Below are 21,882 nucleotides of genomic sequence, written 5' to 3'. Positions count from 1 at the left end.
CTCCTGGTGCAGCCCCTTGCCCTTCCCCAGACAGGACCTGCCTGCTCTGATGTGCAGCAGCAGCAAAACGTGAAAACAGAGGCTGCAAACAGCCCCAGGATGTTCCCGAGGCACCGGCCCTGGTGCTGTGGCACGTCCCCAGGACACTGGTGGCATGGGGTGCTGGGCACAGGCCACCTCCATGAGGCCACACACGTGTCCCACAGCGATGCTCTGCACAGGGCACCTCATGTGAAGCAACCCAAGCGCAGGGTCCAAGGTCTCCTGTCTGCCTGGACATCCCCGGGGCAGCTCCACAGTGAGCAACACCCTGGGAGAAGGCCCAGAGCCTCAAATTCTTCTCTGTTTGACGAGCAGATGAGAAGGAGGAGGTGACACTGGGACAGCCAGGCACGTGGTGGCCCCGTCACTGTTCCACAACCCCCAGCTTTCAGCCACCCCCCCGCAGAAGGAAAGAGGCAGCAAACACTCCCAGCAGAAACCAGCTGCAGTTTAATGGCTGCTTCTGGGGAAGGCTGTGGTGGGACCAGGGTCACAGCAGCATTTTTATATTTCAAGGTCAAGAGCCGAGGGACAGACAGGAATTGTTACTAATTAATGACAACAGAGAAGTCCCCACACCCCAATGCATGGAGGCACCGTGGATCTGAGCTGGGCACAGCCCCAGCCCTGTGTCAGTGCTGTCCAGTGCCAGCAACACTTTCTGCTCCCTACCTGATTTTTGGACAAGGGACCCCACTGGGCTCCGCTGGCCAGGGCAGGTCCCTCCAGTCCTGGGGGTGTTGCAGACTCTCCCCTCCCACAGGAGCAGGAATTAGGGGCTGGGGAGCTCCTGGCACTGCCCTGCCTGAGGCTGCAGCCCCAGACACGCTCCTGTGGGTGTCCAGAGCAGAAGCCCCAGACCTTTGGCATAACAGAGGTGCAAGGCACTGTCAGCACACGAAGAACAGCACATCCTGGTCGAGCACTCCCACGGGCAATTCCCCCACTGCTGGAAGCACTCCCCGTGTCCCTGTTGAGCCAGGGCCCTTTCTGAAGGCAAACAGCTCTGCAAGAGAGGGGGAGCCACAGGTGCTCCCAGTTTGTCACCCAGTGCTCCCAGGCACGGGGATGCTGGGCGGACAGGCAGGAGGAGGGGATTCATTAAATGAGCCCCAGCTGGGAGCTGGGAGGATGCGAGGCTCCCGTGGGGCCGGGCAGGGGGAGGGCAGTGCTGGTCGGGCTGGTGAGGGGCTCTCAACAGGGGCGTGAGCAGCAGCGGGGAACAGCCCGGGAGCGCGGGCGGTGCCTCCGGGCCGGCCTATGCGCTCTGGAAGATGCGGATGCGCTGCGCGATGTCCCGGCGGCACAGGGGACACGAGTGCAGCCGCTCGCAGCAGCCCTGGCAGCAGCAGACGTGGCCACAGGGCAGGAAAATCGTCTGGGGCTGGGGAAGAGACAGAGAGGGGACACGGAGAGTGCTGCTGGCCCCGAACGCTGGTCCCAGCACGAGGGGAGCTGGGGATCAGCCGGGGCGGGGGGGATCTCAGTGTGGGGGCCAGAGCCCCGCACCCCGATCCCCGATCTCCGTCCCCACTGGGTGTGCAGGGCCTGGGCTGTGCCGAGCAGGAGCGCGATGGGACACAGGGAAGGACACGGCGGGGCTGAACTGAGCAGCCCCCGGAGCGCTTCCCATGGCCGGTGGGTGGAGCGCAGCGCGGTCCTGCCCAAGCCCGCAGCGAGCCCTGTCTGTCCCTTTCCTGCCCTTCCTTCCCTCCCTCGCTCCCTGCCGTGATGGCCGAGTCCGGCGGTGCCGGGAGCTCCGGGATGAGCACCCAGCACTGCCAGGGCCAGGCTGGGGGCACAGACCCGGGGGTGTGCTGGGTCCCGCCCTCCCTCCGCCGCCTGCTCCAGCCCCAGCCCCAGCCGGGTCTCACCTCCTGCTCCATGCACACAACGCACTCCGACTTCTTCTCGTCCCACGGCAGCGGAGGGGCCGTGGGGCCCGCGGGCTCCTCCGGGGGAGCGCTGGGCTCTGGGGCCGCAGGGACCGCGGTGTCCTCCTCCCTCCGCAGCTCTGCAACCACAGCCGGGTCTGAGCCCGCTGCCCATGGCCCGGCCCAACCCTGCCTGCCCTCCTCACACTGTACCCACAGAGTGTATCTGACCCCCAGGGCTCCCTGCCGCAGGCTCAGGCGCCTGCTGTGAGTGTAAAATGTGGCAGAAATTAACTGGGGGTACCTGGGATGGTCGCGGCCACAGCCAGGATCTCCTGAGCCCGCCTGAGGATGGCATGCTGCAGACCAGCCTCTGTCACACCGAGCTGTGGGGCAAGAGGAGGCTGTTGGCCCCAGAGGAGACAGGGGGCTGATGTCCCCAGGGGGACACTGAAGACTCCTGGGCATTGCTGGCAAGATGTGGCCATGCCAAGGAAAGCCCCTCTGCCAGACACCAGGAATTCCCCGGTGCCATTTCTACACAAAGAGCAGCTGGAGGATGTTGGAAGATGGAGCCAGGCTGCAGCTCACCCTGCAAGTCTCTGGGAGAGCCACTGCCCACGGGGACAGGCAGAGCAGCACAGGCACCTGTCCATCCCTGTGGGGAGGTGACACAGCAGAGCACCAGCCAGTCCTTTGTCCTGCCAGACCCGCCAGGCACAGCTGGGCTCGGGGCAGGGACAGGGACAATCCCTGCTGGTGTTGTCCCACACTGTGGCTCTGCTGTCTCGTACCTTTTCCAGGTCACTGGCACTCATGGTGCCGAGCATTTCCAAGGATATTCGGTGGTGAGCGAAGATTGGCACGTACTGGTCAGCAGAGAGCTCGAGCAGGAGGTTCACCAGCTGCTGCTCCAAACCTTTCTCCTGTGAAACACGGAATGAGCTCCCAGACTGTGCCCCTGAGGCCAGGGTGTGCTCATCCCTGCCCTGCCCTGCTCCAGGTGCTCTGCATCCCACACACACCAAAGCCTGGAAGCCCAACAGCTGGAGCAGCTCTGGCCCCATGTGTTTTATGAGCACGGCTCAAAATGTTGAGGTCTGGGAATCATGGAATATCCTGAGCTGGAAGGGCCCACCAGGACCATCCAGTCCAACCCCTGGCCCTGCACAGACCCCCCAACAGCCCCACCCTGGGCATCCCTGGCAGCGCTGTCCAAACGCTCCTGGAGCTCTGGCAGCCTCGGGGCCGTGCCCATTCCCTGGGGAGCCTGGGCAGTGCCCAGCACCCTCTGGGGGAAGAACCTTTCCCTGCTCTCAGCCTGAGCCTGCCCTGGCCCAGCTCCAGCCGCTCCCTGGGTGCTGTCCCTGGCCCAGGAGCAGAGATTGGAGCTGCCCCTCGGGAGGAGCTGCAACCCCTGGGGAGCTCCCCTCACATATGAAACAACCCCTTTGGCAATCCATTGGGATTGGATCTGTGTGATGGGTCTGTGCCCTGCTCCCAGCCTTAGCTCAGGGGGCTGTCCTTGCTCCCCCCACAGCAGAGCAGAGCCACAGTGGGAACAGGAACAGCAGAAGCACCTGGAGTTTCAGGGAGAGGGGCTTCTGGTTCAGCAGACGCTGGTACTGGATCAGCCAGTAGTTCTCCTGTTTGGTTTCACTCTTTGCCTCCATTTCCAGCTGAAAAACAAACTCCTTCACTCAGCAGCCCGAGGTAACGTGGCCAGGGGGGTTCAGGGATGGATGTGCAGGAGGAAACCCCCAGCCAGAGCAGTGTACTGGGGGTAAAACAGGCATTTCTGGCTTCTGCAGGCTGGCCCCACTTTGACCCCCCTCCCACCCAGTGCATGGCTGTGCATCCCCCTGCCCCTTTGCCCCAGACCCAGTGGCCTGGATTCCTGAGGCTCAGGAGAGTCTGGAGACCTTCAGGATTGCAAGACCACAACTCCCATCCCTTGTGCTCATCCTGCTGACCACTCCCTTTCCAGCAGGGTCGCTGATGGTGATGATGGTGCCTCGTGCTGCACCAGAGAGTGCTGCTGTGCCCCCAGGTTGACATCAGAACTTTCCAGGGTTAAATTTGCCTCTGGATCTGGACACAGCCCTGCTCTGCTCCCCTTCACTCCCACACTGAGCTGTGGACTCTTCCCTGCAGCCAAGCCAAATGCTTCCTCATCCACAGGCAGCACTCCATGAGGGACTTCATTACCAGGATTTGTTGCAGTTCTTCCTCCCTTTGCTTCTTCTCCTTGAGCAGCTGCTGCAGGAGGCAGCTGAGCGCCCGGCGCTGCTCCATGACGGCCTCCTGCAACAGGAGAGCTCTGGCACATCCCCACACTGCTGCCACCCTGTCCCCTTCCCAGCAGAGCCCCTGCCAGACCCAAACCAGTCCCTGTGGCTGTGGAATCCCTGTGCCCCACAGCTCGGATCCTCTCCTAGCAGCTGGGAGGGCAGAGCCAAGCTGAACCCACTCCTTTCAGCCCTGCAGTGCCACTCTGAGCAGCCCCAGCCCACCCTGACTGCAGCAGCTCCTCCTCACTCCATCAGAAGTTCAGCCAAAAGTATTCATGGTCTCTCTCCTTAGAATCATGGAATCTTAAGACTGGTTTGGGTTGGAAGGGAGCTTAAAGCTCATCTTGTTCTACTCCATGGCATGGGCAGGGACACCTCCCACTATCCCAGGGTGCTCCAAGCCCCATCCAGCCTGGGATCAGCACCTGGACCCTGCACAGGGACAAGGCCCCTGATTAACAGGAACAGAGGCAGGAAGCATCAGGACCTCCACGGAGGGGACAGGGACAACTGATGACAGGGGGAAGCTGCTCCAGCCCCAGCAGGGACCCTTTGAGCTGCAGGGCACCAGGGGCATCCAGAGACATTCAGGTGTTCATTCCTCGTTCCTTGGCTCCTGGTGCTGAAGCTGCAGGTGGGTGCCTGGGCAGAGCCCTGTTTCCTGCACTGCCCTGTAGCTCCTGTGCTCACCAGGGTCACATCTGGTCTGCCCTCCATGAACTCTGGGCAGTCCCTCTGCCCTCCAACACCACAGAGTGACACAGAGGAGCTGTGTGAGTTCAGGTAGCACAACCCAAACCTTACACCTGAAGGATCCAGGACAGGGCTGGGAGGCACTGCTGCCTCAAGTCAGCACTTAGCACTGCTATGGGGGTTTGTCACTGATTTTGGGCTGACTGAACAGCTGACCTGACCTGGAACATGGCACACAGAAGAAAACAACTGGTGCAAAAGCATCACAAAATAAAATCTAAAGCGAAGCTGCTTAAGCTAAACCTGGTATTCCTCAATGCATGACTGCTGATGAAGTCAAAACCAAAACACAACACAATGTAAGAGGACATGCAGGGCACAGCAGGCAGGTGGTTTTGGGACAGCCAACAACTGGGTTGCAAAATCCTTCCCCACCCAGCACACCTGGAACTGCCCATCCCTATCAGGGCTCCTCTGTCTCTCCTCTGAGAATGCCTGGGGATGTTTAGGACCAGCAGCGATGTCCCACTTTCCCAGGACACAGAGGGTTGGTGTGTCCTGTGCAGAAGGACCTTCTGACTAAGCATAAAACCATCTGGAAACTGCCAGGAGCAAAGGAAGCAATCTCAGAGCAGAGAGGGTGGGGGGCAGGCCCAGAGCCCCACGTACCTGCAGCGTCTCTGTGTCCAGTTCTTGCCTCTTTACCTCCAGCTGTGTCAGCTGCAATAACTCTGTTTCTATTAATTTAATCTAAACAGAAGATGAAACATTTTTTACTGACATTTAAAATGACTTTGATTTATGCTCTTTTAAAATGAGGTCTGACTGTTGCCCTGGCAAGGGCAGCACTGCAGAGCACCCAGAGGTTTGGAGGAGCTGTTTGTGCTCTTTGGTGATGTTTGTGCTCAGGGTCCCTCTTCCTTTGCCTGAGGAGCTCTGTCCCCAGCTCTCCAACTGTCTCTCTACTCTGAACACCTTCTGTTCAAGTCCAGAACCTCACTGCAATCAGTTTGTGCACCCAAACCTTTTGCAGCCACTCTGGAAAGCAGTGTCAAGGCCCTCCCAGCACCATGGCTCAAACCCCAGATTCCTGGGACAGTGCCCTGGTTTCCAGGTGCTCCAGCAGTCCCAGAACAACACCTGCTCTTGCAGGTGGGGCAACTGAGACACAGAGAGGTGAAGTGAGTTGCCCAAGGTCCCACAGCCAAGCCAAGATGAGAGCCCAGCTCACTCCTCTGCCAGGCCACCAACTGTCCCCAGGCCACACTGCTCCCGCTGACCCCGGAGCTCTGCCCCTGCCCTGCCTGTGCAGCACAGAGTAGGAGGGGTCCCAAGGGTGAAAGGTCCAGTGTTGGCATCAAGGAACAAACTCCCTTCGTTCACAGAGCAAGTGGGAGCAAAATGCAGGGCCCTTATGGGTGAACCCAGGCAATGATGGAGAGCTGTCAGACAGTTCACAGGCTGCCAGCAGAGACTGGTCACTGGGGCACTCAGAATATCCAAGCCCTCAAGTTTATCCACCAAATCCTGACCTGAGACTTTTCTGCTGTGTCAGATCAGGAGAGGGAAGATTCTGGAGCACTGTGTCAGAAACCAGCACCCCACCTTCCTGCATCCAGCACTGCCACCTTCCCACCTTCCTGCATCCAGCACTGCCACCTTCCCACCTTCCTGCATCATCCACTGCCACTTTTCCATCTTCCTGCATCATCCACCTCTACATTCCCACCTTCCTGCATCATCCACCACTACTCTCTCCACCAGCTCTTGCTCTTCCCCCGACTACATCACTGCACCTTCTGCAGAATGGAGCTCAGAAAGGCAGGCTGAGGATGGGAAAGAAAAGGTGAACTTATGGCTCAAGGTGCAGCTCTGATGTGCTGGATGGAGATGCAGTGGGCTCATGTGGAAGCAGCAGCCCTGCCAAGTTCCTGGCCTGAAGGAAATCAGAGGTGTAACTGCAGATCACCCCCAGAGCCAGCACAGGTCTGTCCTCCAGTGCTTTACCCACCAGTGCTGAGGTGACTGGAGCAACGGTGATGCCACCACCCCCAGGAATCTAAAACCTGCTTTGACACTCCCTCCCTTGGTGCTGGGAGACTGGGGTGTAACCAACACTGCCCAACTCCGTTCCAGAGCTCTCAGCAGCACCAGAGCTCTCCATGGCCTCAGAACCTGCTCTGTGCTCACAGCACTTTGTTCTTCCTCCCAGGGTCTCCTTGAACAGCAGGATGAGCTGAGCAGCTGGTTGCTCTTTCCTCTGTTGCTGACTCACCTGGTTCCTGATCTGCCTGTGCATAAGATCCTTCTTCACCTGGAGAGCTTCAAAGGCAACTTTCTGCATCTCAATCTAAGGGACAGGCAAAATCCTGCTTAGTGAGGTGGTTGGTGATGGGCTAAGAAGCTGCTGCCTTGCAGGGACTCAGGTACAAGTCCCTGACTGGTGTTTGCTCTGAGCAAGTGTCCTGAAACTACAGCTGAAAGCCCAGCAGGTAAAATCCACCTTGGAGACACACAGAGAAATATTAATGTTCTTCAAACATTCATCTGGAATGCTCTGTGTGACCCTACCTTTCCTCTTCAGTAGCACTGAGCAGCCAGGCTGTGCAACAGGGCACAGCTGCCCAGCACTTCTGAGAACAAACTTTGAAAATGCTTGTCCCAAGTCCCCCAGAAAATCTGCCAAAAGACAGGAATTCTGTCTCAAAGTCCCCTCTTAATCATCGTGTCAGTTTTGCTTCCCATGGTCTGTGCTTCTGTCTTCTCTGAAAACTTGCTGTCTAGATAAAAAGTCATTTTCTTTCAGCCACCCAAGTTAGTTTGCCAGAATAGCAGATATTCTCAAAGTTTAGCATGTAGTGTTCAATAAAATAACTCCTGCATGCAGCCCAGCTCAGTCCCTGCTGCTCCTGTGACCCACTCTGGATCCTGCTTTCCCTCAATCCCCCATGAGCAGTTTGCTCCCTTGCCTACCTGCTGCAAGATCTGACTGACAGCTTTGTTCTGATCCAGCTGCTGCCAAGCCTGGATTTGCTGGAACTTCTGATCCATCTCAGCTAGGCTGCAAGGAGATGGATTTGCCATGGAGTTACTGCCAGGTCTGGGACTCTTGAGGCAAACCAGAGCAAAAGCAGGCAATGGGGAATGCAGGGCGAGAAATTTCTGTCTGACCAGGGGGAAGAGCCGTGGCACCACACAGCTGAAGGCCATGGATTTAACACCTTCCTTGCACCCAAACCAAACCTGCACCACAGGCCCCTGTTCAGCAGGCTCACAAGGCTGTTTTTGGTCAGTGCCAGATGTTGCCAGATTAAAATTTCTCACCTTGTTGTAAACAGTGAGCCAGGATGCTCTCAGTATGTGCAGCAACACACAGGTACTACTTGTGCACACACAGCCTCCTTGAGGCAGCCTGGGAGGGGAGGGAAGGAGCTCTGGGCCACAGTTTGGCACTGGAGTGCCTCAAAAAACAGGAAGACAGCTGGTCTAATCCCATATTTAGCAGAATGTATAAGGCAAAATAAACAGTGCACAAAAGTGACAGCTCCCCCCAAGTGTGATTAACGTGCATATTGTGGTCATTAGAAGGGAGCTCATTCAAGGGAGTCTGACAGTTTAATTTGCACTGTCCTGTGCTGTTACAACTGTCCTGCTGCATTCCAGCAGCTGCAGGAGTTCCTGGTGCACTTAGGGGAATTACAGTGCTGAAAGAAAGGGATTTAACACCAGCACCAGCAGCCCCAGACACCCCCCTGCACCTGGAGCAGGCCTGGCTGACGAGGTCCTGCCGACGAGACTCAGAGGTCATTTGGAGGAGCTTGTTCTTGTAGGTCTCAGCCAGCATCTGCTGCATGGCAGCTGGGGACAGAGGGGACAGAGGGGCTGTCAGTCCCTGCCTGGCTTGGGTGTGCAGAGCAGGACTCACCCACCACTGCTGCTGCAGTCACTGCAACCAACAGTGACTCCTCTCCCATTGCTCTTCCCATTTCACTGATTCCAGAGCAACCCATCCACCTGAGAACTGTGGCTTTTCACTGGGAAAAGAGCTGAGGAAACTCCACTCTGCCTGTGCCTGCTCCTCTTCAGTGCTCAGAGGAACCCAGTCACTGCCTACCAACCCTGAGATCACAGAACCACGGAATATCCTGGGAAGAAGGAAGGGACCCACCGAGTCCAACCCCTGGCCCTGCACAGACCCCCCAACAGCCCCACCCTGGGCATCCCTGGCAGCGCTGTCCAAATGCTCCTGGAGCTCTGGCAGCCTCGAGGCCGTGCCCATTCCCTGGGGAGCCTGGGCAGTGCCCAGCACCCTCTGGGGGAAGACCTGTCTGGACTTACAGGCCACTTCCCGCCTGCGCAGCTGCTCCATCTCCTCCTGGGTTATTGCCATCAGCTGTTCCATCCTGATTCTGCCAACACACAACAACAATTCAGCCACTCCTTCAAACAAGGCCTTCTCCTCCACCCACCGAGCTCAGAGTCTCAAGGCTGGGCAGGTTCACTCTGCTCAGGAAAGCTGGGCTTATCAGAGACACCAAAGCCTCAGTGATTTTTTGGTGAGCAACCTCTAAGTTTTATGGGAGACAACATAATTTTTGCTCAAAACCAGGGGGACAATGGCTGGGTGTGCCAGACTAGGTAGGACCAGGCACACCTAGTCCAGTGTTTTGCCTCCAACAGTGACCAGAGCCAGCTGCAGGTATGAGATGAACCTCTCCTGACTTAGGGTGGATTCAGACTGGTGACTCTGAAAGGAAGCTCCCATCCCTCTTCCCAGCTTCTTGCTCCTTTTCCAGACAATCTTGTTTCAAGGAGACTCACCTCTCATTCTCCAAGGACTTCAAAATGTCTGAACTTTGTTTTTGCCTAAAAAAAAACATAAAACAAGAGGCTTTCAACAAGCTGAGCAGGACATCCTGGTCGCCCAGAGAGCAGAATCATAGAATCACAGAATATCCTGACTTGGAAGGGACCCACAAGGATCATCCAACTCCTGGCCCTGCACAGGACAACCCCAACAATCCCCCCATGTGCCTGAGAGAAAACAACTTTGCTGTCATGCACAGCAGAGCAGCTCTCAGCAGGCTGGGCACCTCCCATCAGCACCAGCCCACCAGACACAGGCAGGGGCACCTCAACACTTCAGATTTGCACCTTCCATGAGGAATTAGAATTTGTTCCACAGCACTGCAAAATCCCAACATTACACATGCGTGAAACAGCTTTTTGAAGATGCAAATTCCATGTGCTTTAAATGGGTCTTTGGCAGTCCAGGAGCTAAGGCAGCTCCTCCAGACATTGATCCTGACCAGGTCCAAAACATTCAGGGATGAAATGAACCACTCAAAACAACATGACAAAAAAAAAAATCTGAGAAAGACCCCCTGGGACCCCACCTCTGGTTGTCCTCCAGCAGCTTCTGGATCCGGCTGGCAATGCCCTGCTCTGTGTCCTTCAGCTGCTGCAGCAGCTTCAGCCTCTCCTCCTCCAAATAGCGCTGGTGCTTCGACAGACCCTGCTCCAGCCTCTGCTGCTCCTGCCCAGAGCACAGGGAAACCAGGAGAAGCTGCTGGGTTTGGGGAAGGCAGGGGATGCCCTGGAGGGGCCCTGCCCAGCACACCCACCTCTCTCACTGTCTGCAGGATCTCATCCTTGTGGCTGTTGAGCTGCTGCACGAGCAGGGCCTGTTCTCGCTGCCCCACATTCAGGCGCCGCTCAAATTCCAGCTTCTCCTGCTTTTTTTTTTTCCTGAGAAGAATAAGGAGAAAGATGAATGACAGGAATCTCCTTCCCAAGCAAGAACATATTCGGGGAAAAAGGTAAAGCAAGGCACAGCAGCCTCCTTGCAGAGAGGAAGGGAAGCCAAATGGCAAACAGGAGGCTTGTCTAGGGGATGGAATCATTCTCTCCTTAGGAACCCAAAAACTGGGAAGCAGAAGCTGCTGCTCTCTTCACAGTCTCCAAACTCTTTCATGTCGTGAAGCTGAGGTCCCTGGACATCAACTGATACCAAAGCAGCCAATATAAACACGTGGAGGGAAGCCCAAAATGCAGGTTGGGTTCAGTTCCACGTGGCACAGGACTCCCTTGTCTGAAGGAAGCAGCCAGCTCTGAGCAGCTCGAGCCAAAGGCAGTGGGAACTGCATGGCAGGAGCTGCTGGTTATCTCAAAGTGAGTCTTGCACAGGGGAAGAGACAGAGACCAGGGAAACAAAATGAACAAACTGAAAGTGCAGCCAGGTGAAGGGAATGAAAAACCAAGTAAAAAGATGGAAAACAAAAACCAGAAGCAAACCCATGCTGCAGACAAAGCATTTGCAGGAGCTGATCCTTACCTTCCTCTTCTCATAATCCAAGAATTTGTTCTGAAAAATAAGCAAAGCAGACATTTACCCCCAGAAGGACTTTTTTTTGTAGATGCTATTAGCCCTCATTACATCTTCCCCTGAGTGAAGACATCAACCAAAGGCACAGGAACACAGGCCCAAAGTCCAGTCACTCAGGCTTCTCCAGGGGCACAGGCATTGACTCTGCACTTGCCAAAGAGCACAGGAATTAGCACAATTAACGCAGTTATTGGCCCAGCCTCCCCTTTCCCATGTCTAGCACTTGGCTGGGAAGCACAAGGTTCTTCTGCAGCTTGCTGTCCCCCAGAAATACACATCACACACTGCACACTCCATGTCCCACCCTCACCCCCGTCCCTTGGCTCCATCATTGCTTTCAGGATGGAGACAGTTCCTTGGGTTGTGTCTTCCAGGAGGAGTCAGCGTGGCGACACCAGCCCCAGCTCAGGAAGGAGATGAGCCACCCATGCACACACTGTGCCTGGCTGCTCCCTTGATCCCAAAAGACACATCTCATGGAGGGGAAGGTGATGGGGGATCATGTGCCAAGTGCTGTGATGGAGCACAGAGACAAATCCCAAATCCTCTTGTGCAGAGGAGCCTCACCTGCCACTTGCTCTCCTCCTCCAGGTACTTCTCCACTGTCCTGTCCACCCCATCCACTGAAGTTCCTCCTCCATCGCTCTCCAGCGTGGGGAGCAGGTACTGTGAGGGAGGGTAGTATGCAATTCCACACTCTGGAAGGCACCAGACACAAAATAAGAATATTTGGGGATCAAAGACCTCCTTGGCAGCATGGCTGAGGGCTGGCTGGTGTGTGGGGACTGCTCCCAGCTGTGCTCCCTCTGCTCACACACCAAGGAGTGCCCGGCAGGGCTACTCCAGCTCAGGCAGGGTGGACAAGGAGCTCTGGGAGGAGGTGGTGCCACTCCATCCCCACCAGGACAAGGACCTGCTGAGACAGAAACACACCCTGCACATGGGTGCAGGCTTGGTGACTTCTGCAGGCCTGCAGATGTTACTGCCCAGACCAAAATAAGTTCTGACCATGCCTTGCAAGGCACTTCCCCTGCATCAAACCTCCACCAAAGCTCCCTGTCTGTACTAAACACAGTGTCTACAAACTCCCAGTAAATTTCCTTTGTCATTTGAGTTTTCCATCTGGTTTCACCATTCTCATAACACCCTGCAGGGCCCAGGTCCTTCCTCAGAGAAAATGAGGGCAGAAAGGACCTCAAGTGACTCCTGAGTCTCTCTCCTTGTCCCAAGGCAGTGACATCTGGACAATGCCTACACCTCCCCCAGGAGAAAATCCAAATAACCACAGGAGATGCACTGACTTCCTACGGTCACTGAGACAGCCTGACCCAGCCACTCTGATTTTTAACAAACCATTCTAGATTTTATTGTGGCAGGGCTCAGGGAAGGACTCGTGTTGTGCTGTTTGCCAACAAAGACAGGTAACCAGGAGTGCAGGGCATCAGCAGCCATGCCAAGCAGAGCCCACACAATGCCTGTCCTTCAGAAGTGCCATCCCTGAGCACACCACAGATGCTCCTGGCTCACCCTTGCAGAGGAACTGCTGGATGGCCTCTGTACCCGCACTGCAGATCTCAGGGGATGGGTAGGTCATGGAAGAGGCATCCAGGGTCAGCGTCTGCAAAAGAGAACACACAGAGCTCCAGGTTATTCTGATGGCCCAGACAGAGCCCAGCTGTAGTTCTCCTTGCAGCTCTCCAAAATTTTACTTAATGTTACCCTAAATGCTGACATAAATACGAGGCTGTATGGAATCCCTGCTGGGTGTCTGGCACCTTTCACAGGTGACTCCACTGTCCCTTATTTGGGAGCTTCTGAGCTGGCCACTCACTGGCACATTCCCCTCATGCAGACATTGGCACTTCACGTTTAGGTACCAGAGGTCCCAGCACTTCTCAGCTACAGACATTCCCTACTCCATGTCAGGGAGCTGGAGCCCTTCAGCGTGGAAGGGGGGATGATACAAGGGCATGGAGAGGAGTCCCATAAAGAATGAAGGGAAGAGCCAGTGTTTTTGTCCTCCTGTGGCCACCAAAAGGACCTAATGTTGCCTTTTGTAGGGAAGGACATAGCAGGAAGGCCTGGAAAAGAACCACTTTATCAAGCACAGGGGGCAAAGCTGCACAGATCCCTCAGCTTGGGCTGTCCACAAGAGAAGTGAAGCCCGATGTTGTGTGTGAGACAGGAGAGAGCATTTGTTCACACCTTCCTGCTGGTGTTTGAGGCAGCCCTGTTGCCTCACACTTGCACCATTTAGTACTGACAGGTTTGGCAGCCAGAAGGCAACATACCCATAAAAATCTTGATGCTTTTCCCATCCTGAATGTGCACTTCAAGGAGCCATAAACCCATGGAAGCTGACAACGAGCTGGAGATCTGCCAGAGTGACAGAGGCACAGTTTGTGCTCTCAGAGACAGCCCTGGCAGGTAAAATCCAGGGGTTCACTCCCTGGGGATCGCTTTTGTCATGATTAAATGACAAAATTATCAGAATTAATTGGCAAAGTGATCAGATTAAATGGTAAAAATTATCAGAAAAGACCAGAGCAGGTACACAAAAGTTATTTTGGACAGTGTGAACAGCCCTGTTACAATTCCCTGCAATGCATCCTGCCCAGACCCTAAACATTCCCCTCCTGGGCTGGGTTTATGCCCAGCTGAGGGAAGCAGGCTGGGAAGGGATGGAGCCAGGGCTGGGTACCTGCAGGGTGCGGACGTGGGCCAGCACCCGCGGCAGCTCCTGCAGCACGTTCCCACTGACATCCAGAGCCCGCAGGCTCCGCAGGCCGCTCACGCTCCCGGGCAGCTCCCTCAGCTTGTTCCCTACAGAGACAGAAAAGCCAGTTAAAACCATGGAACCTTGCCAAGACAGGAGCCAGCAAGCTCATCTGCTCCAACACCAATCCACAACCACATGTACGGCTCATTTCCACAGGGACGGGGCTGTCCCAGGTCACACAAAGACTCAGAGGATGTCACTGCCCATTGCAAAGGGCAATTTGGGATGCAAATCTCCTTCACAGCTGAGGTCACTGCTGCAGCCTGGATATGTGCCCTCTATGAGGTGAGTATTTGTACCATGGAGTCTTCTCCCCTCTGGTATAAAGTCCCAGGGATGGGAGGAAGGGGACTGAGTGGGACTGCACACCCAGGGCTCAGAGCTCAGCTGCCCTTCCAAGTTCCTCACCCTCCATTCCCTTCCCCGTTTCACCAACAGCTCCACGTAACTAAATCTCCTTTTTCTCACAGATTTATGGCACTGCATAGCTGGAAAACGCCCAAGAGTCTGGAAAAGAGGTGTGACCTTTGTGCTTGGGCTGTGTCAACCTGGTGGGGATGCACAGGCTCACAGGACCCAGCTCTGGGTGTTGGGGACCCAGCTGGGATTTGGTTTATCTGGCTGAGTGCTCTGCTTACTTTACTGGAGGGCTTGAGGCTGACACATTTTCTGCTTAGATGATTTCTCCTGCCTTACCAACTATTTGAATTCAAACCTTCCTTGTGTTCTTCCTCAGAGTGTAAACCATGTGGTGCTTGCCTTGGTTGAAAGGAATAACTGCTAATGCGGCTCAACACAACCCAGATAATAAATGTTCTTTGCTCAGAGCAATCCCATTCCATACCTTTCACATTGAGGACCTGGAGCTGGGTGAGGTCTCCTATAGATTGTGGAAGGCTTTTTAAAAGATTCCTTTCAAGGTTTAGGACCTAAGGTATTAACAGAAAAGATATTCAAGATATTCATCCAAGTCTCATGTCTTCTACACATCTGTGCTGCTGGGACTTTCAGGCCCAGAAGGACAACTTGAAATTGGTTTAGGCAATACTTTCTGGGTTAAAAAAATGTATTTTCCACTAGCCCTGGATGAAGGGTATGCCAGGCTACCAGGGGCAGTGAGAAACCCTGCTCACCACCACCATCTGGTGCTGAATCCAGATGCAGGAACTGGGAATTGGAGTATCCAGGGCAGCACTCCCCAACTCCAGCTCCCACAGGCTGAGCCTAAAGCTGCCTCCTGAGCAGAGAGACCCTGAGTGTGCCCTTAGACACCGCTCTGGGTTCTCAACATAACCCCACCAGGGACAATGGCAAAAGCTGAATGTTTGGGGAAATCAACAGACTCTGCTTGCTTGGCCATGGGAGCCACTTGGGCTGCACCAAGCTTGGAGAACATAACCAAGCCTGGCTTTTCCTGCTACTCTCCTGCTCCTTTCCTCCTCTTTTCCTGCTCTTTCTCCAACCAGCCAGCTCAACAGCAACAGTCAGGTTGATGTGATAGACCTGACAAAATGGCAGCATCATGGACGTTGTGATTAATTATAAACCAAGCAGCGGTAACCCCACATCCCTGCTGACCCCAAACATGCCCTGTACAGACACCTGGGATGCAGCTGCACATCTTTTACCTGGAGAGCTGCCAGCTGACCAATATCAGCAGGAAGTGATGCCAGCTGGTTGTCATGCAGGTCTAGAACCTGGAAAAGCAAACAAGGTTGGCAACAAGAGTCATGAATTACCTCACAGTGAAAATTACTTTGCTTCCAATGGGGCTTTGAAGAGCAGCTCAAGCTTTTCAGGGGACGTGGGTACTTAATTCTTGGAGGTCTTTTGGAAATGCAAGCATCAGTAACAAACAAAATAGGCTGTTAAGAATCACAGTTACCTTCACAGTTATGAGACTCAGGAGGCTGCAGGACTTTGGAACTAAAGATGTCAGATTATTTGTATGAATAATCAGCACCTGGGGGGGAAAAATCTCATTGACACATGAACACAAGAGACACCAGAACAAGCACTTCTGTTGAGGTTGAACTGGGGAGGCTGTATAAGAGCTCAATATCTTATTCAGCATCATATAAAATATTAAAGTAGGAAATGGATTGTCAGAGAGGTCAGACATTTTACATGAGATCTAAACCAGAGCCCAGTTCCTCACATGAGAAATGCCCTTAGATAGGCTAAGACAGGAACAACCACCTCATCTTTCCTGGCAAAAGTTAACTTTAAAGAACACAGACAGGATTCATCTGACTCAAACTGCTCTCTGTGTAGCATCACACATAAAACAACCACACACAGTCATTTCAAACACAACAATAATACTCAAGCATAATAACAGAATTATTTAATAATTTCTGATTGCAACATTACCTTTTTTTGCAAGACCTTGCAAGTTGCAAAGGCCCCATAAGGAACCTAAAAGCAATTAAAAAATAGTCATGTCAGACTTCTCTTGTAAGCAGTTCTACACTGTACTGTAAATTTATATATAAATATAAAAATTTATATATAAATTTATAAATACATAAATTTACTGTGAATTTATAAATATATAAATTTACTGTTACTACCTGTAAAGTGTGAACAACTTGACTGAAAATAAAAGTGATGTTAAAATTACTGCCCCCCGATTTTGGCCCAGTATTTCCCAGGGAGCTTCCATTTAAACAGCTTCCAGTGGCTCTCCATGACACAACAGTGCCACAGAACAGGCTGAGGCTTAGGCAGGAGTTCAAGCCTTGTGTGATTTAATATTCATTGTGCAGATGAGTTCAGGCAAAGGTTCCGTTTAGTCATCACAGAAATACATTCTGTAGTTTGGCAACCTCACAACCACGCTGCAGTGTGCTGAGAGAGAAAGGTGAGCACCAGGCAGCACAGAGTGCCCCTGATGTGCCAGGAGAGGGGCAGGCACAAAAAAGGAGACGCCAGTTCAGCCCCTGCCAGGCACAGCTGGGCACTGTGACCTTCCCAGCAGCAGCCAAATTCCTGTCCACAGTTAATTTTAAAACCAAACTGATGTCTCACTTCATTTATTGAAACAACAGTGGCTAAAATCAAACAGCAAGACAGAGTTTTATGGATGGTCCCAAATCTTCCCCACAACAGCCTGCTTGGCAAGGGCATCCTGTATTCAGGATCGACATTGCAGAAGCATGAGACAAGAAATAAAAATTGAAAGTGAAATAGAAATGGGTTTCTGCCTGAGGCTGGCCTGGCTGGCAGCAGGAAAAGCTGTGTCTGGGTGCCTGGCACTCTGTCACTGCCTGCCCACACACCAGCACACAGATTGTTTCTCATTTAGTTGGCTGCCATAAAAGAAGCCAAGCTGGGAGTGAGATTTCCTTCCTTAATCAGCAGCTTGGAAGCAGGATTGAGATTTTCATTTACACAGAAAAATAACCACGGGTGGCAGACTGTGTAGTTCTAAGACTAGAAATACTCAGCCTTTGGCAAACCAATTCCCTCAGGACCAGCAAAATTAAGCCATGAGGTCCCAAACTAGGGTCAAACAGGGTACTGGTGGAGGGTATGAGACCACCCTGCCCTCCTCAGCTTGTCAAACTAAAAGATTCCCAGGACAGAAATGGTGTTGAAGCACCAGGCAGGACAGGCAAACTCTCACCAAAAAAATAGAGCAGAAGCCCCCAGCTAAAAGCCAGAGCTCAGGAGACAGAGGAAGAGGTGGACCAGCAACAATTCCTGCTTTAAGGCTCACAGGCACAAGACTAAATATGCCAGTTGGCACCAAGAAGCAGACAGAGAATCAGAGCAGTGAGTGAAGACTGGAGTCGTAGAGGACATACCTCGGAGAGCTCACATTTGGATATGTCAAGGGTGTCATCAGCACCAGCTTCTTTTGCCTGGGAAGATACACATCCAGAGAATCAGACCATGCAAAAATACAGCACCTCTTGCTGCATCTTGCCCAGAGAGGTCGTAGACTCCCCATCCCTGGAAGCTGACGGGGCTTGGAGCAGCCTGGGACAGTGGAAGGTGTCCCTGCCCATGGCAGGGGTGGCACTGGATGGGCTTTAAGGCTGCACCCTCCTGTCAGGGAGTTGTGCAGAGCCAGAAGTTCCACCCTGAGCCTCCTTTTCTCCAGGCTGAGCCCCCCCTGCTCCCTCAGCCTCTCCTCATCCCTTCCCCGGGAGATTCCCTGTGCCAGCACTGCTCCAGAGCTCCCACAGTAGAGAAGGTGAAGCGACCCAAAAGCAGATTTCTGCCAGAAGCCAACTGTAAACCTGTGGCTGCTTTGGACAGACAGGACAGAAATGACCCTGGCAGTGCTTACCAGGCACATCTGGTACTCAAGGCGCTTCCGGGCATCATCGCTGGGTTTCTTCTTCCTGGAGAAGAGAGGCATCTTCAGTCCTGACTCTGGCTCTGTCCAGGGGCACGGATGGTCAGTGCAGAGAAAGGCTCAGGGATCCTGGGGTCTGTGTTTGCTGGGGAGCCTGGGCTGCAGAACTGGGACCTAGTAAGTGGCAGGGGAGAAGATTAAATGAAAATAATTGTGTCAGCAATTGTCTTTGTTTAGCTGCATCACACAGGCAGGTTCCAGCAGAGGGAAGTACAAACATGAGCCACTCAAGCCCTGCTGTGGTTGTCTGGGTCAGCCCTGGAATAGGCACAGAGAAAGGTTACTGAGGGATCAGGGAAATGCAGGGTCCACTCCAGGAATTAGAAAGCTGTATCAAGAGATCAAGCACCAGGGATAAAACCCAAACTATTTAAACTCACAGTCAATTCTGGCACAACAATAAAGAACTGAGAGCAAGGATTCCAGCTGGTTCAAGTGTAAAAGGAAGAGAAGTTGAACCTGAGGGAGGAAAGAGTGGGTGCAGGAAGATGCCTGGTGGAATCAGGAGTGCAGGTGGGTGGAAGGGTACAGACACCAGGCAGCTCTGGGACAGGGCTCTGACCCAGCAGGGGAGAAAAAGAGAGCTGCTGGCAGGTTTTGAGGGAAGGCAGAAAGCTGTGACTGGACAAGGAACGGGGAGAGCAGCTGGTACCAGTGAGGATGCTGGAAAAGAGATGGGGCAAGTGGAGCAGTGAAATCAAGGAGAAAAAGGGGTTTATCTGTGGCTGCATAAGAGCAGGGGGCACAAATGGGCAATGCAGAAAGAGCCTGAGCTGGGGTTGCAGGTGAACAGGAGCTCCCAGAGGGACCTGACACAGGGATCTGGCTTGGAGATAAGACTGGGAGAAGATGAGAGAAGGGCAGGAGGACAACAGTGAGCCCTGAACAGGGAATAACATCTTAAACACTTGCAGCGACTTTTTTAAACACTGTTTTCCTAAGCAATTTAAAAATCAGCACAAGAGAGCCTCTACTTCACCAGTGGAGCAGTAACTGGCACAGCTACAGACCACAGTTAACTCAGGGCTCAGAGGAGCTCAGGTGTTGGACACAAAATGCTGGTTCTCTGCCAGCTCTGTGTCTGCAAAGTGGCTTCAAACTCTCCTGAAAAGCAGGTACCCACAGGATCCAGCCAGGGATGTTCCCTGAGCAGGGAGAGCTCTGCCAAAAACGCCGTAAAATCTTTATGGAGATAAATCCTCACTGTAAAAGTAAAATAATTCAGTCTAATTCCTCCAAGTCTCATTCATCCCTCTTCCTTTCACTCCAGGAACAAGGAGGCAGAGACATCCTGAGTCACTGTCCTGCTCTCACACCACTCACTGCAACAAGCCATGGGCCACAGCAGGAGGTGGCTACAAACTCATCTCCAACCATTCCATGGCCTCTTTCCCTGCCATCCCCATTTCTGCCTTCTTAGGCAGTTCAGGTCATTGAAACGCTCCTCAGACCCAGCTCCCAGGAGGGGAGGTAAGAGCCAGAACTCAAAGGATTGAGCAAGAAGGGAAGGAGTCTGTCAGGAGCTACAGCAGGGAAATGCAGGAGAGCAATCAAGGGCAAGACGTCAGAGGCAGAAACAAAAGGAGATTTAAAGATGAGAAAGCTGAAGGACAAGGTGCTTGCAGCAAGGTATCCTTCAACTGATGGCCATGTTCACCTCTTTGCTGAGCACTTCTGCATCCCCTTGTCCCTCCTCACCTTTCTCTATTCCAGCCAGATCTCATTGGCCGTGGGGACAGTGGGAAATCATCAGTTTTCACCCAAGAAAATGGATAAAGACATGAAGGCTGAAGGGCAGACAGTGAACAGGAAAAGAATCCTACCAGGGGTTGGAAGATGAAGGATCCATTTGCTAAATAGATTGAACAGCTTTCAAAAGTGGAAATTAGTGAAGACACATCAAACTCAGCAGCCAGGAATGAGAAAGGCCCTTGGCATGTGACCATTGCATGATGTAATTTTTATTTATTCAGTTACTGAAAGAACTGTTTGTAAGTGCCGGGGCCAGCACCCACCCTGCAGGCAGTGAGCACCCATGGACACCAAACCCTGCACCCATGGACACCAAACCCTGCACCCCCACTGCTCTCTGCAGGCACCAGCTCTGCCTGAGGAGCAGTCACACACTCGGGGTGGGGAAGGGCACAGGAATGTCCTCTGGGTGCTTCTCAGCCTGCAGCTGTTGGAGGGATGTCAGCAAAACAAACCCAACCCCCTCATTTTACAAACAAATGCAATTAAAATGCAGCAACATAGCTCTGGAAGAAGCCCCCGTTTTCAAAAAATTCTGGGCTGTAAATGCATCTGGGCACTGCAACAAGATAAGAAGGGGGTGTGGAAAGATGAGATGTTTTATTTAGTCTGGGAAAACACACTCGGAAGCACAGTGAGGGAGCAGCAGCCAGGGTCTGGATGTGGGTGGGCTCCTGGAGAGGCTGCATGGCCCTGGGGGACAGAGGACACCCACAGGCTGCTCTGGCTCTCTGACAGGTTATCAGTAGGCAGCCCTGCAGGCACTGGAACAAGCCACAGAGGAGACAACAGCTGAACTGCAGCTCTGGAAGTCGCTGTCCTGCATCGTTTGCCCTTTGTGCTGGAGCTGCCGCCCCTGCCACAGCCTGAGCCTGCCCGGGGCCTCCCCTGGCAACACCAAATCTCCGCTCGTCTTCACCAGTCCAGCTCTGCCTCTCAGTCCTTCCCTTCCCTCATCATCACTATTCTCTTCTTCGTCTCTCTGGGGGTCCCCGCAGGGTCCCCCTCCCAGGGTCACACAGCTTCCAAGCTCCTCGTCTTCTTTACCCTTCCCTCATCCAGAACAGCGCCGTTCTGTGCGCGAGGGCCCAGAAACTCGGAAGGATGAAGGACTGAGTCGACCCTGCCGGGATTTTGGCTCGCAGCGCTCGGGCACCGGCCCGACACCTGGGGAGAGCAGCGACAGTGAGCGAGGGCAGCGCCTGCTCCGCGGCGAACACGGCGCAGCTCCGGGCACCGCCTGCGCCCGAGCCTTTCCAAGGAGCACCCCCGAGCCGCGGTGGCCGGGGCCGGCCCGGGGCAGCCCCAGTGTCCCACAGCGGGTCCCACAGCGAATCCTCCCTCCCCAGCCCCGCTCACCGCTCGCCGCCGCCATCGCTGCCGCACCGCCGCGTCACGTGACCACCGACACCAGCGAGAGGCGCGGCCAGAGCGTCCCGCCCCGACCACAGAGCTCTGCCCTCCGCGTTCATGCGCCCCCATGCGGCTGGAGGACCGCCCCGCCTGCCACAGGATCCCAGAATTGTTTGGGTCGGGAAAGATTCTTCTGGGATCACCGAGTCCAGCCTGTGACTGATCCCCGCCTTGTCCCCATCCCAGACCACTGAGCGCCACGGCCAGGCCTTCCTTGGACACCTCCAGGGATGGGGACTCCTCCAGTGCCCAACCACCCTTCCACATTTTGCATCAGGGATAGGTGA

At 54.0% G+C, this 21,882-nt stretch overlaps 1 protein-coding gene across 6 annotated transcripts; it reads right to left on the bottom strand.

The window, feature by feature from the left end:
- Positions 1-474: 474 nt before the first annotated feature.
- Positions 475-21,832, bottom strand: LRSAM1 (leucine rich repeat and sterile alpha motif containing 1). 6 transcript variants are annotated; one of them, XM_032130505.1, is made up of 26 exons: positions 21,542-21,831; positions 20,129-21,349; positions 18,362-18,544; positions 17,874-17,930; positions 16,438-16,482; positions 15,950-16,027; positions 15,693-15,761; positions 14,909-14,993; positions 13,987-14,108; positions 12,813-12,903; positions 11,853-11,983; positions 11,234-11,264; positions 10,525-10,646; positions 10,297-10,436; positions 9,722-9,766; positions 9,239-9,309; positions 8,659-8,758; positions 7,874-7,961; positions 7,176-7,250; positions 5,570-5,650; positions 4,125-4,220; positions 3,497-3,595; positions 2,711-2,842; positions 2,221-2,302; positions 1,917-2,056; positions 1,205-1,426 (listed from the first exon to the last, which is right to left on the bottom strand). In XM_032130505.1, exons 3-26 carry the CDS (start codon positions 18,431-18,433, stop codon positions 1,301-1,303), a joined length of 2,178 nt encoding a protein of 725 aa, XP_031986396.1. In that variant the 5' UTR covers positions 18,434-18,544; positions 20,129-21,349; positions 21,542-21,831; the 3' UTR covers positions 1,205-1,300. The 6 variants fall into 6 exon arrangements, with proteins under 6 accessions (XP_031986397.1, XP_031986396.1, XP_031986395.1 ...); XM_032130504.1 differs by lacking the exon at positions 20,129-21,349; XM_032130506.1 differs by lacking the exons at positions 2,221-2,302; positions 20,129-21,349 and having other exon boundaries at positions 475-1,426; positions 21,542-21,832.
- Positions 21,833-21,882: the final 50 nt, after the last annotated feature.

This window comes from Corvus moneduloides, chromosome 21, assembly GCF_009650955.1.
Source record: "Corvus moneduloides isolate bCorMon1 chromosome 21, bCorMon1.pri, whole genome shotgun sequence".
NCBI classification, from domain to species: Eukaryota; Metazoa; Chordata; class Aves; order Passeriformes; family Corvidae; genus Corvus; species Corvus moneduloides.
This window is presented reverse-complemented; position numbering and strand designations above follow the sequence as displayed.